The sequence below is a fragment of the Watersipora subatra genome, chromosome 9 (genome assembly GCF_963576615.1).
Source record: "Watersipora subatra chromosome 9, tzWatSuba1.1, whole genome shotgun sequence".
Taxonomy (NCBI): Eukaryota; Metazoa; Bryozoa; class Gymnolaemata; order Cheilostomatida; family Watersiporidae; genus Watersipora; species Watersipora subatra.
In genome coordinates, this window is record NC_088716.1 from 18,066,471 (window position 1) to 18,083,120 (window position 16,650).

Below are 16,650 nucleotides of genomic sequence, written 5' to 3' on the forward strand. Positions count from 1 at the left end.
TTCGGTGATAACAATGTTCACATTATTTTAAACATTCTCCATTCTTTACTTCAGTTTTCACGTTTTTTAAATTTTTCCCGAAGGAACTTCTTTCTTCCCAAACGTTTGAATCAAATACAAGTCCCGCAGCGGCTAGCGCAAATGAAAATATATAGATGGAGCTATCCGCGACAGCGAATCATCATCGCCGAAATGGTGCACTTGTACCGACTGCTCGGTGAACCTTTGAGAAAGTTTGACAGCTGCAAAATTTTTCCGACGTATCCGCGTTCCTTCGTCGCTGCATCGATTCAAGTAGTTGATGACGAGCGTGGAAAGGACAACTCCAACATACGGCGATATAGTGTGAAACAGCCTTTATCTAACACAAACATCCAAGATTATCTGAATGTGAGAGATTGTTGGACAGCGCTGACTAGCAAGTATATGTATTGATGTTCCAGTTAACATCTAGTCTGATTACTACAGCAGCCATTTCACTGTGAAAATAAGCATTTCCAAACATTGGTAAAATTCAATGTTTAATAGCCGTTGTTTTCATTAGTGAAATCTCATGGTCACAATTTCTTTTCCATGTAACCACGAGTCTTGGCATTAGCAGCATTTGTCTTCAGTCACTATGATAAAGCAAAGGCCATGTGAGTCTTAGATCGCCATTGTTTGTTTACAGACATAAATTTCATGACTTTTTTGAGCTGTTGGTATCCCTATGTTGTGAACAATCTCTCGAAGACCGAGTATAATACCTGCAGCAGGCAGAGCATGCGTTTGTAAGAGTATTGCTACACAATCAATGTCTCTGTCATCACGGCAAGGCATATCTGAGCCCATATCATACATCATTAAAACCCATAGTCAAAAACCCTTATGAATGTTTTGAGAGTACGATAACGTGTTCAGAGAAACCAAAGAACGTTTTATTGAACATGTCTTCAATCGTGCAATTCTACGCTGGTCGTATATCATTGAGAGAGATTAATTCCAGGTTTCGCAGTGAACTAAATGAATTTCTATCACTATCCTATTTCCTTGTCATTTCGCAACCCATAACAGTATGCATAAGGAATCCAGAAAGCAATCTCAGACGAGTGAAACCCGCAAGCTCAACTTTAGAAGACAACACGTCAAAATAGAGCAGACGACTACCAATGCTAGCGACTAAAATCACAAAAGGTTTAACAGCTGCTCGTACAAAAGGAAGACGCACAAATTCTAATCTGTGCCAAGGATCGATGACTTGGAATGCCCTAATATCTTTACATGAGCTGAATGAATGAGCATTTATCATCTAAGTGGCTAGGTGACTTGCTAATTACATGTGACTGAATCACAGAGGAACTGAGTGTTCCCAAGTCACCAATAATAATTCTCCTTTAGAAAAGAGGTCATTGGATAACGCAGAGGTGATGGTAGAACAACTTTGTTTTTTTTCCTTTTCATGGAAATGTCAGGAAACATGGCGATACGCTGCATAACAGCCGAAAGAATTTGTCATCAAATGTACTACAACGATACCCGAGCTAGCAATTCAAATGAGCTTCATTGCAATGAGTCGACTAAAACGTTCGAAAGGGCTGGTCTACATTGAGAATTGTTTGAAGATTGCTTGATAAAATTGTTAACATGAACCTGTTTACAGCAAGCCTAGAGCCATGACGACAGCAGCTACACATTCCACGCTAGTTAAACTTTACTTATTTGCTTCGTATGTTAAAACATTCGTATGTTAAAACATTGGAATGTTGAACAGAGCTTGCTAGAATACATTGTATTACGTGTGATTTGCTATGGAGTACGTTAAGTAACTGCATATAGCAGTAACAAATACATTATATGAAACAATGCAAAGAACTAACTAAAAATTCTCAGTATCTTTCGCTTTTTCGTGATGTCATTTTATCGTTGTCGGCTATCTTTATAGCCAATTTTATTGTTAAAAACACGACGCGTTTGCAATAAATGTTTGAAAACAATGCTTTTGTTTGCAATTTTTTTATATTATCAAAACAACACCAAAAAGTACTAGTAAATAAAAGAAAAACGATCATTTTCTACAAATATGGCGGCTTTTTCATGAACGAGCGCATGTGGCTTGAAGTGCATGAACGGCTTGATGACGAAAAAAAAATGATGGATATGTAAAACTTACATTAGGCAATAATCCGGCGAGGCTTTTGTTACTATCTTAGAAGCACAGACTAAGCAATTCTTGGGTTCAGCGGTAGAGCGAGTGATAGAAATACATAGCACAGTTTACATTAACTTTATTTATACATTTTTTATTATTGTTTTGTTTTTAATTTGTAATGGTCACTAGCTCCTTTACTTGTGCCAACTTAACAAATCAATGTTTGAAAAATGTAGACAATTACTTTGAATGTCAAGACAAATATCCATTCAAAGTTATGCTAAAGTTCGTAGAGCCAATGGTGAGACAGACTTCGACTAGTTCTATTTAGTACATCGATGACCATCCTTTTATTTCTCAATCAACAGTGCTTCCCATCCTTACTATAATAAGAGTCGTGTCTGTCCGAAGCCACGGTTGCAAGTTGGGAAAAAAGATTGCATCCTATGGGATTCGAACTCACGACTTTCAACATGGTGGACCAACATTCTAACCGGCACTCGGTAGAAAATGCCCTTATAGTTATTACACCCACTTGACTGTCAGTGTACTAGTACATATGATGGGAGCTTAGTATAAAAAATCAGCTTTAATTTATCGCAATGATGTTACAAGATGGTAAGGTAAGACAACACCGATGAAGAATGTAACTGCTACAGTACTAACGTACACTTGACATAGTAGACTTATGCACACATGCCTTTCTTTCAGTCACTATTCTAATTAAGAAACCACGCAATGTCACTGTGGTCAAACCTTATGATTGACTGTTAACTGAAAAAGCTCTTCTTGCCACTGTGAGGTAGAGTTCATACTCCCTCCGTTTAACCGCATAATGGTTAATACAACCATGGTTTTCTCTTAGCCCTCAGATAGTTTGGAGATGAGAGAGATGGGTTATAATTTTAAAAAAACAATGTATCTACAAGAGAATGTACGACTTCATGATCAACCTTCATTCATTCTCCATCTTCAATCTGCCTTCAGATAATTTTGCACATTTCTACATCTCTCAAAAGTTAATAATTTCCTAAATTCCATTTTTAACAATCTATAGAAAATTGAATAGGTGAGCAAATCTGTCGTCGTTCAGTCTATTATTTTCATTATTACAAACGCGCCTTATCAGGGTGAAATTTATAAACAATAGCTTTCCGCATAGATGATGAACAGCATAGATGATGCTTAGACCGCCTATTGTTAAACCGGAAATTGTCATGTTTTGTAATGAAATACCCGGGAATTTTGTTAGGGAGATATTGAGAAAAGATGTCGGCATGCTTCTTCTCTTCATTGGAAGAGGCCAACAGCTTTATAAGAAAAGAGGAGCTACGAACAAACGGTCGACGTACAAAACAAAGAAGAAGTTCTCAGAGACTAACATTATTCAACGATATGATTGGCTTTCGGACAACGGCCTGTGATTGGCTGCGAAAAGCTATTGTTTATATTTCACCCCCTTATCAGGTGTCATACATTCAGAGTGGAAATTTGGAAAGGTTTTTAGCCAATCATTCGCAAGGTATATTTTGATATATACAGAAATCCCTCCCCTTGTCATGTTAGGAGCGCTCGCGATAAGCCACAACTCCCCACGATAAATGAAAATCCACGAAATAGAAACAAATAGATCATTTCGGATAAAGTCATTTTTATTAACATAACAGTACGCCTTTTTCTTTTGTTCTCAGACTTACTAGATGATTTTGAGGGTCAAGGTCATTTAAGAGATATCGTGAAGGGTGATACAAGCACGTTGCACTTCACAAAACGTAATAAGGAAAACAGTGAACCACAATGACTGATATCATAATGATGCTCTTGGAGAGATCTTACTGGACCAGAGTATGAAAGATATTTATGTAGTTTAGTTTTTTAATTACAGCTTTTAGATATAATGCTGGGCTAGCTTGTTGTTTAAAGGTTACACAGGTCAAGGTCATTTATGAGAATGGTTTTGTCATACGACCCTATTGCACTATTTTCCTTGCCGTCAAAATATGAGCGAGCGAGCTTGTTTAGACTGTGATCCTCACGTAACCTCACAAGATTAACCAAATGGTTTAATTGAAGTTTTTTTTTATATCAACTGGCTAACAACCAATAGAAAGCATATAATGCATATAGAGAGTGGGATGACATCACTTCCTGATATTTATGTTTCAATGTTAATTACTAACAACATAAACCATAATAAGAGGCATTACTGTATTCAGAAATGGAGTTGTCTGCACCATCAAATATGGATTTATTTAACATACAAATTTAAAGTACCTGTGAATTATGAGCAAACATGGAACACATTTAATAAACATTGGCCTGTCTGAATAACAATCTGCGATGAAGACTAACACGTGAATACAAACAAAACGATTTCAAATGTTTTTATTTTCTGCGTCCAAGTTTCTGAAAATTGTTTTTTCCAAAGTAATCTGTTGAAGTTGCTGTTCATAGTAAACAGACAAACTAAACTAGCCTTATCAAAGTTGTGCAGTGCTATAGTACGATGTGAATCAGTCAGTGAATGTTCTAGCTTTTATTGTGATATACCATCAACTGGCTGAAGATGTCTTCTGGAAACAGCTCTGAATAGAAATTGCTACTCTAATAAAATGACCTTTGAGATTTTCAGAAAGTTTGTCAATCACTTCCTCAACCATTTTTACGAAAAACCCGAAGTTGAGTACTTCTACCGAAACAGTAAGATGTGTTTACATTTCCTTATGACAGCTGTGACTGCTCTGTCACTCATGTTGAAACAAGATTGCTAGCATAGATAAACATAAATGTACTTCTATGACCCAATTTTACAAAAGATATATACAGACGGTTCCCAACCTACGAACGAGTTACGTTCCAAACGATTGTTCGTAAGGTGAATTTGTTCGTAAGTTGCTTCAGTGCTATATTTTGTATTATAATTTATGTTCAAGGCCTATATAAGTATATTGAAGGTTTATATAAGTATGTTTAAGGCTTGTATAAGTAACCTGTATTGGTTTGTACTGAAAAAAATATTTAATAAAATGGAGATAATACTTTGGTGGACGCCAGGCCATGACACTGCATTTCTTATTTATAGTATGTCTTGTCCTTTTGATTATATTGTTGTTTTAATCGTTATGCTATCACTTATCGTTGTTGTCTTATTTTTTGTATGTGTTGTCCGTTTATTATATCGTTGTTTCACTCGTTATGCTATTGTCATATCTGATATACCGTCATAACACTATCACTTATCGTCACTTATATTGTTGTCATACCAACGCGCTAGCGGTCCTATTTATTCACCTTATTAGCCAGTGTTCTTACCGTTTACCGTTAGCCGGAACGGTTGATATTATCGTATATAAAGGAGTGCGCTCATTTAGTTGAGCAGAGCAGATAGCCGTACGCTCCTCGGCTAGTGAAATTTCCTTCGCTAATTAAAAGCTGAATGAAACTACACGCACTCTCTTCTCTTTAATTATTAGTCTAGATCGTGCCAAGTAAAGGCCAGCAAATCCATTTACAATACGTACAGTAAAAATAAAAAAGTTCTTTGCGCACTGGAGATACGTTCACGCACCTATGCACTGCAATGAACTGGGCAGAGAAAGGTGGATGCTGGGTGGTGCTTCTGAGTAGTGCCTACGCGCAGACCTGTTCGTATGTACCGTTGTTCGTAACTCGAATGTTCGTAAGTAGGGAACCGTCTGTATATATATATATAAATATATATATACCCCTATAGATACCGTTTTATGTCGTTTTCTCACTGAAGTGTGATAAGAGAGAAAACGAAATTTTCAAGGCTAACTATAGGACTCTCGTTATTCAAATGGAATTTAAGAATTTGCACCGACTTGACGCCTTAGGTTACATGGAATTCTTTACGTAATACGAAGCAAAAACTTGAGAAAAAGTAGATTTTGTCTGAAAGGAGGTTTACGTTATGCGAATGTCTATTGTACTAATAGATTATACAACATATATGTACAGTAGACATTCATCTATACATATAAATCTCATTGTTTGTCTCTTTGTTAAACCCTGTGTCCAGTTATTGCAATTAAAACCTAGCGATAAAAATCTAGCAAGGAAAAATCCACATGGCGTTGGATTTGATCTTAGGACCTTCAAATCTAGAGGCACCAAACTTAACCTTCGAGCCACATAGAATACAACGTATTCACTAGGCAAATAGTCATCACACTGGTTAAGATACTCATGCCTAAAGTGCTTGCTAGGGGTTAATAACTAGCACTGTTGACAATCACACGTAAAGATTGTTAAGCTGGCCCAAAACTCGGGCATTGTTTTAGTAAAGATATTACTAGAGATCTAGCTTTCCAGGTAAGTTACTCAAATTCATCAAGTAATTATTCTATTACCCGTGCAACACCGGGCATTCACCTAGTAAATCCAATAAGGTTAGAATGCAGTTTAAGTATTCTGGTCTTAAAATTATGGCTCAACAAAAAAACTAGTTTTATTTTACCAATTTTCATTTTTTGTTACTCCTGATTAACCATGAAAAATGAGAGTTTACAGTATTCATTTGATCCATCGTATATTACACTGAATATTTTCATAAGAGCAATCAACTATAACATAAACCACCTTTCCCACAAATTCCACATTTTCCATTTTTTTGCTTCGATAAGATATACTTTTATAACCCAATTTAACAAAAGATAGAAATGCATAAATTACAAAATGACTACAAATGAAAAACTTTTGCCACCGTACACCCTTGTCATTTGCAAAATCAATAGATATGCACAAAATCTAGACCGACCTCCATTAGAATCGACTTCATAGAGATGGTATATTGGAGTGGTGAGCATCTTCATGTCAGGTCGGAACTTCTCTACGAGTGTCTCTATGACATTCTGGGTGTTGGCGGTGCTTGAGACTCGAATGCATTTCGTAGCCAACTTTGCTCCAGAATCCTGGAAGAGGAATCTCATCACCCCATGGTATTCAAGATTCTGCAATAGAAACATGTGACAGTTGTGAACAAGTACCAGCAAAATAGAGTTGTAGCCTCTTGTCTGCTTGCTGGTTCAGGATTCCAAGTGATTACATAGTTGCATAACTTCTGAAACTACATGATTGTATGTAGATGAATGCATGGCATGTAACTAATTACATACCGATTATGAAACTACACGATGGAAGATACTTGGATTGTATACTTCATTTTAAAATATTTAGAACTTTACAAATGCCGATTCTTAGCCACAAAACTGAAAGGAGAAAAATCTTAACTCGATGACAAGTTTGCCCGATGAATGATAAATCTGCCTGTCCATTAGAGGGACATACCGTACTTTTCAGACTATAAACCGCACCCTTATATAAGCCGCATCTGCTTTATTTTCCAAAAACGATAATAAAACAATACATAGGCCGCACCTTTGTATAGGCCGCAGAAATCAGGACGGTGCTCTTTAACACAGCAACTTTCCGGTTTAAAACAGAACAGTGCCTAACGACACTGTTTCGTATTAACTGACACTTTCAACCTAGTGCCTACTGGAACACTACTAATAGGCATTGTTTCGTATTTTCTTTCACCGCTAGAGGCGCACTAACCAGAAATTCTGGTTAATGCGCCCTAGCGGTGAAAGAAAAAGCCACAGAATAGCTGCATCCTTATATAAGCCACATGGCTCAAATTATCAGAAAAAAGTAGCGGCTAATAGTCCGAAAAGTACGGCACTCCAAAAAATCAGAAACATCTCCTTCATGCAAACATGTAAGTTAAGTTACCTATAGCTTTACAGGTTTTATCTTTATAAATATTATCATTGCCTACTACAATTAAAGCTAAACACGAAGATATGTATTTTATTTACAAAAAACTGTTTTAAAAATTACAGCTAACCGTTAAACTGCTATTTAGAGTAATTAAAAGTTTGGTAGGATGAATATAATTGCAAATTTAGGCATTATTAGACAATTTATTTGAAGAATATATCCATCGTTTTTTTTTGTTACATCATCACCCCGTTTGCACATGAGCTCGTCCACAAAAAAACCGCTATCTCTGTAGAAAACGATCGTCATTCTCTTGATTAATAGTATTTTCAGTGTTGTTTTGATACTACAATGAAAAATTTGCAAACAAAAGCATTGTTTGCAATAATTAATTGCAGAAGCTTCATGTTTTTAACAATAAAAGTTGTCCATAAAGATGGCAGAAAATGATAGAATGACATCACACAAAAAAACGAAGGATAGTATAATATTTATTGCATCACAATTTCAACTGAAAAATAATTAAATCATATCGTATTCTCCAAAAATACAATGTTAATACAAATAGATGTGAACTGCGGCAACACTGGTAACATAGGTGGTTGCTTCTATAAGCATATACAGGGACTATAATTGGTACATGTATGCCATAATGACTATAACAATAACGTAGCGTATGCCTTCAAGTCATGCACTCTGTAAAACCATTGTTGTGACAACTTGTGATAAAACATTTATCTAAAAATGTCAAGGGTCCTATCTTCAGTACTGAAGAGGTGTGAATGTTGGTTGGCTATTTATTATTGTAAGAAGAGCCGTGTAGAGAAGTCTAGTTCAAGCTAACAGGATTGGTGGCGCGGTTGGATATTTTGTCTTAAACTGTTAATACACTCAATTTTTCATTGCAGCACAAAATTTAAGGTGGCCTGACTTTATTTCTTCGCACAGAGGTGATGCGTAAACAGATAGCTTCCACTAAGCAGCCTCTTTAGAGCACTACAAGTCTTTCAAATACAAAAAACCACAAAAAAATTCTGAATGACTAGAGGCAAGATTGCGGGTAACTTGATAACACTTCTATCCTACCACAACAGTCTCTACTGTCATGGGCTACTAGGTGAAACCAACCTAAAAAAAGGAACTTACTAACCCAACCGAGTAAACAAAGTTTATGGAGTAACTCCGTAAGTCAACTGCCATGTGAAAGATGATAGAAAAAAATTTCCGCATTCCAAAACCCAGCTCACAGTGTAGGGAAGGTATTATTGGTTAATTAAAAAAGGGTTGTTGATGAAACCAACAAAAAATGCAACTTTTCGGGCAACTGTTCAACCACCCACACACCGGTAACAATAAAACTGCCATCAAATGCATTTGCTTCAAAACTGGTAAAATAATCAAAAGTGGTTGATCTCATATTTCTTTAAAAATTATGTGAGAAGAGACAGCAACTTTCCTATGACTCATTAGTCAACCAGGAAAAAGTTATAATATATATATATATATATATATATATATATACAGTCAAACATGGATAACTCGAACTTCAAGGGACCGAGCAAAAGTGTTCGAATTATCAGAGCGTTCAAGTTATCAGAGCACTGTCACAAGTCCATATATTTACTTATTTATTAGTAGATACATGTACATATACAAACTATAATATAAATCAAAAGCACAAATGGCTTGTTTCAAATTAAATGCTTCTAATGTAAAGTTTAAAACGTTTTTATGAAAAAGTATAGAGATTTTTCTATCACTTGAGATTGGTTTGTTGTTTGAGGTGATGTTATTGCCAGGACGTTTTTTAGATTGACATTGGCAAAACTTGATCGTTGTTGAAATGCTCAAAAGAAAAGACATTTTTTTCTTTTGGGGTTTTACCCATGATCAATTTTGCCGTTTTTTCTTGAAGTTTATGCAAAGATTATCTTACTTTACCTGGGATTCATTAAGAGCAACACTCCGAGGCAGTTCAATTAGAAGTTTTACGAGGTTTTACGTACATTCTATATCACTCACGTGTTTTTAATAGATACTTATTGAATGTACACACGTATTCTGTGTTTAGGTCAAACGATGAATAGTTTTTTGTAGCTCAGAAAACGTTAAAGTTTAATTACAACAATTTTTAAGACGTTTTAAACATTCAACATTCCAACGTTGATTCAACACGGAATCAACATCGGAAAACTATTCATCACGGGCTAGCCGGGTCACGCACTCAAAGATTTTCGCCACGCACATACAAAACAAAAACAACATGCGATTTTTGTTTTGTATGTGAGTGGCGAAAATCCTTGCGCGCGTGACCCGGCTAGCCCGTGCTACTCATCGTATAGCAGTATAAATCAAATTTCACCAAACCTTTAGAAAAGTCGTTGACAAAAATATTTTGCCGATGGTGGTAATAACAACGCTTATGAATTACGAAAAGATGAAGTTTACCTCTATGGCTTTGAATAAAGTGATTTTCTAAAGCGATAACAACCGTTTCGGTAGCCGTTGGGCAAAAAAACAGTTCGAATTAACAGTGTTGAGTTCGAGTTATCTATAGCAATTTATCATTACGTGGGAACGGACCAAAGGAAATGTTCGAATTAACCATGTGTTCGAGCTATCCGTGGACGAGTTATCCATGTTTGACTGTATATATATATATATATATATATACATATATATATACAGCCATATAGCCTACTGATATCCACCAATCCCCGATAATTATTTAGATATAATTATGAAGGTATATTTTCCCTGAGCTTCTGCCAAAAAGTTAAAAAACTTTTGGCGATGGTCCAAAAATATCATAATAACGCACCAAACCATTCCCATAGCAGAAGAGACATAAACAATGAGTCATTTACTAGGAGTGATTCAGCCCTGTACTGCTTGAACTAATGATGTTCAAAACGATGATGATTAACACTTTCTCATTAATCTATCAATTAAATTGTAATAAAGGATAAACCATCATGGCATTTGACTAGACATTCTGATAATATACTTTGAGATTCCATCAATAGGACACTGTACCAGATAGTAGTTGTACTATCTGTAGACTGTGATTCTTCACCCAGAATTCTGAGAATTGTGGTCAAAACTGGCATATCATTAGAAGAACTAAGTACAAGCTCCATAATCTGGTTCCCATGTGAAGCTTAGTGAAAATGTGGCGGAGGACCAGTGAAAGCAAAAGGTTATCTGGTACGAATAATGTTCAGACAACCTTCAAATGGTAACTCATAGACCTATTAACTATACTGTATAGTTAATAGCCTAATAGGTCTATGTGGTAGCTACTCGAATATTGAACAGAAATATCTCAGTGACCTTAGCTACAAGTCTGAATGTGAAGAGCCCCTCTGTTCATCAGAAGGACATGCGTCCAAGAATCGAGTTTTCTGCGCAAAAAACTTGTTTCCAAGTAAATTGGAACTGCCCACACAAGCACACAGCTAAATGAGTAAAGCAGCAGAAAGCCGGTATAGAGACCAGATGAGTTCCAAATTCTTGCAAACTATTTAAGTGATTGATAACGAATTCAAGCCGATAGATAAAACGATCTGGTATGACCATCAGTTGAATAAACACCTCTGGAATGTAACATCCTCTAATCAAATTTTGAAGGCTAAAGCTCAAGTCGACGGTGAGAGATAACCAGTAGCTACTTGTTGGAATAGATGGTTAGTAATGGGAGAGCGGAATACAATGGAATGTTTATATTCCTACTAATTGATTTACGACTAGCGGCCAGCTGAGACACAGGTGAGGCTGTTAAACTACGCCATCTTTATTGTGTCATCTTGCAGTCATCAAGGATCAACCCTGCACAGCAGAAAGGAGTGTTATACGGTGAAGAAATATGACATCGTAATCTATGTTACGTTACTAGCATCAAACCATATGACAGGAGACTAGTAGCACTGACCAAAGATGACAAGTCCTCCAATTATTTTTACACTAACTTCATCAGAAGTGTTCTACAATAAAATAACCCACATCAGCATACTGAGTACTGGCTCAACCATAAACCTATAAAGTTTATATATCTATGGGCTCAACCTAGTTGGAAATATTTTGTATACTGCAGATACGGTGGACCCGCCATACGACATAAATTCGTTCTGGTGTTGGGATCGTAAGGTGAAAATGTCGAATGGAAAGGTATAGGAACCCATAGTAATTATCTAATGCAAACACTATCTAACTTTCTTACCTCTCCCTTTAACACCCTTATTAATCTTAGGACTCGTGGCTAACGAATTAAAGTTACATAATTACATGTATATATAATAAATATTTTATTAAACACTAAAATGCGCAATAAATTTGATATCGTTTCACTCACACAAGCTCCAGGCTTTACGGAACACGGAAAATGCTGAACTGAGAAAGCATCGTATCTCTTTCAGGCGCTTTGGGAGAGATTTTGGCGATTAGCACATCGGAATTTTCGTGTCTCCAACATGTGCAGACACACACGGACATTCAAATTTGAATTTCAAGAGAGATTTGTTCATGGCATATGATGAGAAAAAGGAGATGAAGAGACGGAAAAACTTTGAGTTCCACATTGTAAGACGCAAAGAACATAAGACAGGGACACTGTACTATGTGTGTGAGTACCCTAAATGATCGAGTATGCTGTATGCTTAGTCTACTGCAAGCAGAGACTGCCCGTGTCTTAAAGCCTCGTGTTACACAAACAATGGCTTTGTGATCTTGGTTGGAAATGTCTGATCCCAGTGGCATGAGAACCTGGACAAGCACCCAGTTGCAGAGAGCAATTTAAGATTAGATGTCTTTCCTGTCACCATTAGAAGCCTTTTTGAGGAATTGAACGCCCAATGATCTGATGCCAAAGGGATCTGAAACGCCCGAGCTGCCGTTAGCGGGTCTATCAGGTCGTTAGCGGGTCTATCAGGTCGGGCGTTTCAGATCACTAAGCCACGGCTGCAGATGCTAACAACTGCAGATATGCGCTCATATGACACATGGCAAACAGTGACTCGTTCATTAGCACTGTCCCTGAATCATTAGCTTATCGAGGTGAATGGGCGTTTTTACTAGCTAAGCTACTAGACTCAATTTGCTACACTTGCCCTTTTATCAGCCTCCACGCTTAGTTATTCCTGTTTCAGGAATGTTTTGCAATTATGAAACCGCAACATACGCCCATCAACAGCAAAGTATTTTAAAGCTAAAAATGTAGCCACTGTAATTATACCAGCATGTCATTACAATCAACAGGTCAGTCGATCATCAGTTGCTAGTATATTTTGCTGCCTGCCATGGCATGCTGTGGAGGCCAAGTGCAGTTCAATTTAAACTGTACACACTAATGCCTTGCTATTTCATGGTTCATGGTTTCAGTACTTCGCTGAACAAAAATTTAGTAAAAGATTACCAAGTACCGAAAATGAATTAAAAATAGTAAAAAAATAGAATGCGTAAAAAACATGTCTTTCATACTCTGGCTTAGTGAGCTCCCTCCGCAAGCATCATTATGCTAGCAGCTGTGACAGTGTGATATTCTCCTGTTATGTTTTGTAAAGTGTATAAGTGTAAAAGGCTTGTGACTATTATTATTACTAGTTATTACATCACACTCCTAATAAATCTGCTTGCAGTAATGGTTTTTTTTGCGACAAGCAACAAATTTGATTGTTGTAAGAGGTTGTACTCACTGTGTTGTTGTACGGTAGGGATTCGCATATGCTTTACAGGCACAAATAGAAAGATTATTTTTGACTAGCTACAAAACTAGGAAGAGATATCCCAAAAAAACATTGAACATTACAGATGATGAGCAGCGGGGTTAAGATGACTCAAGTTTTTTTAACGGCCATACGCCAATTGTGAGATGCAGAAAACATGGACTTACGACAGGCACCATGTCATTGCGATGATCAATGTTTCTATCAGATATGCTGTCGTAACTATGGCCAAATGGGTGCTAAGTTTCAAATTCTTGTTTGGTTCAAACTCGCTTGGAACGGTCTGGGACAATATCCCTTTCCCTGCAGCTCAATGTTATTGAGTGACACCAAGAACAGGTGGGATGGAAAATATTTCAAGGCCGAAAGAATGGGAAGCTTCAGAAAAGTGAAATCTAGTCAGTAGTTAGTGAGAACTCTTGAGATAATTAGACCTTTAGGATAGGCAACCAACACATTTCTCTGGCAAAGGACTATTAGCTACATTATGTACGCTATTAGGTGAAGATTAATTAGTAAATTAGATGATACCATATTGAAAGTCTGATTAAAGAGTTGCGTATGGTCCTCATTAGACTGTGAGCATTCTAGACTGTTTCAATTGTGAGAATAATGCGGATTTGGAATTGTGTGCACATTAAGTTACCATGTGATAAATGTTTTAATGGACATTCACATGTTCTGGATTAACGTGGGGGGGGTGGGGGGCCCTTGTTTAAAAAGATAAGGAATTCTAGACCAGAGGTCATAGAGGTCACAGCGATGCACTTTTGTCTCGCTTAGCAGCACGATTTTCAGATAAGAACAATTAAATTTAATTTATATTTGGTCTATGACTAAGTATGCAAATATTTAAAACAGAATAGCACGAGCGGCAGTTTTTTTGCGCATCATTAGCGATTGCTGTTTCTATCATTCGCACATACGAAACATTTGATAAAAATTTCCAGGTACCAAAACTCGCTTGGCTTGCAGTTTTTTTGCAATTTACCTCTTACGGATGATGACAACTTAAAGATTAACCATGTCATGGAAACATCAAGCTAGTCACAGGTCAGACTAACACAAGTAACTGACCATCAAGAGAGAAGGCTAAGCAAACTCGGACTACAATTGAAGTTGGTTCACACGTCTTCCTCTCAGCGTTCATTATGTGAACCATGAACCGATGGCATCAACGAAGCAACGCGGATACACGGGGACAGTTTGCAGCTGTCAAACTTTCCCGGTACTTCGCCGACCACCTTTTCAACGTGAACTATTTCGGTGATGGTAAATCACGGTCGGCATGATTTATTAATTTCCGTTTATGATAGTTGCTGCGGGACTAGTATTTGATTCAAGCACACGTGAACAACGAGGTTTCTTTGCGACAATTTAAAAATAAAAACACTACATTACGGAGTATTTGCTGATGCAAATGTGTTTGTGATAGTGTGAACAATGTTATCATCAACAATCACTGAAGTATTGTGTCATCAATGTCAAGATATGGCGATATAGTGTGAACTAGCCTTTAGAGGAATTCTTGTCAGACAAATTTGTTGTTGATTTTCCTGTTGATAACATGACATCCATTGGTGAATCAATTGCGGAGAGAGCATCGAACAAAATGATTAATTTACGCAGAGGAATGTGACATTAATTTAAGCTGAATAATGTTACTCGTTGGTTTAAATCATGTGAGATTGATCAGCTGTAATGATTACGAACAAGTCACGGTGAAGGTTTAAGATAACAATTTTTTGTATAAAAAAGTTTAATTATAAATCCATCCACATGCATATATGTAATCTTACATACGTCGGAGGTATGACAGCAGATGCAACCGCTACTGAGAAGACAACTTCACTTTAATTAAGAGTTATTTTCGCAAGAGAAAGTTTATAATCGAGCACAAGTGATAACGCATGTCTATGACAAACTTGAAATCTGGTCATGAGAATTGGTAGTGGCTACAGGCAACCTAGTCGACTAACTAAACAGGCTGACTGGACTCTGGTTTCTGTTGCGCAGTTTTATATAAGTTAAAACTTAGCACCTCTTATAGTTACGGATGCGTTGTCATTCTACCCTAATCTCTAGATAGGTGGTTCTGAAGGATTCAAGTCTATTGCCTCCCACTCTTTATCAATATGAGCAACAATTTTTACTGCAACAGCTCAAAAATCTGCGAAGGTTATTCTACTTCCGTTGAGCTTATTTAAATATTACAGAAACAGTTCTTTGCAAAATCTACTAATTCAAGAAGTACCAAAAATAGTTTATTGTTACACCTTGTTGCTATATATGCCAACATGTGGCTATATATCAATTTGTTGCTATATATATATATATGTCAATTTGTCACTATATATGCCAACATGTGGCTATATATGTCAATTTGTCACTAAAAATGACAAGTTGTCGCTATATATGTCAACTTGTCACAGTATATGTCTAAATGTCACTATAAATGTAGACTTGTCACTATATATGTCAACTTGTTACTATATAAGTCAACTTATTACTATATGAGTCAACTTATTACTATATGAGTCAACTTGTTACTATATGAGTCAACTTGTTACTATATGAGTCAAATTTTTGCTATATATGTCAACTTGTTACTATATATGCCAACTTGTCACTATATATGCCAATGATGTATAATCGTGAAGTCAGCAAATAAAATGTGTAGTCATCCGTATTTCGACATCAATTTGCACAGAGGGCAGATCAAGGGAGACAAATATCTAACTAGTTTCGGTACAAACCCAAAAATAACGAAGTTATTACCGATGCAGTAGTTAAAATCTTGTCACACCTCTTTGAAAGGAAATGTAGGCAGCTGTGAGATCGTTAAATTCATTGCCTTGTTATGTAACACAAACGCATGTTGCTAGCTTCTGTACATTCAGCTTAAAAGATAAATTCTGAGACACAAAAGGTTAATTTTAGAGTATAAATAGCCTTCTAAATTACCCAGCTTGGAGTATCGCCTGGAGCTGTTAAACATTGAACTACAGAGATGCCAGAAAGGATAACACATGTTCACTTTAGTAGGTTACTGCTTAC

At 36.6% G+C, this 16,650-nt stretch overlaps 1 protein-coding gene across 2 annotated transcripts in view; it reads right to left on the bottom strand.

Moving 5' to 3' along the window:
- The window catches only part of LOC137405447 (afadin-like), a 52,250-nt gene that overhangs the window by 35,152 nt on the left and 448 nt on the right, over window positions 1-16,650 (bottom strand). For both annotated transcript variants that reach the window (XM_068091713.1, XM_068091712.1), the window contains exon 2: window positions 6,909-7,101. In XM_068091713.1, coding sequence (XP_067947814.1) covers window positions 6,909-7,101 — 193 coding nt within the window. The remainder of the gene's footprint in view (window positions 1-6,908; window positions 7,102-16,650) is intronic.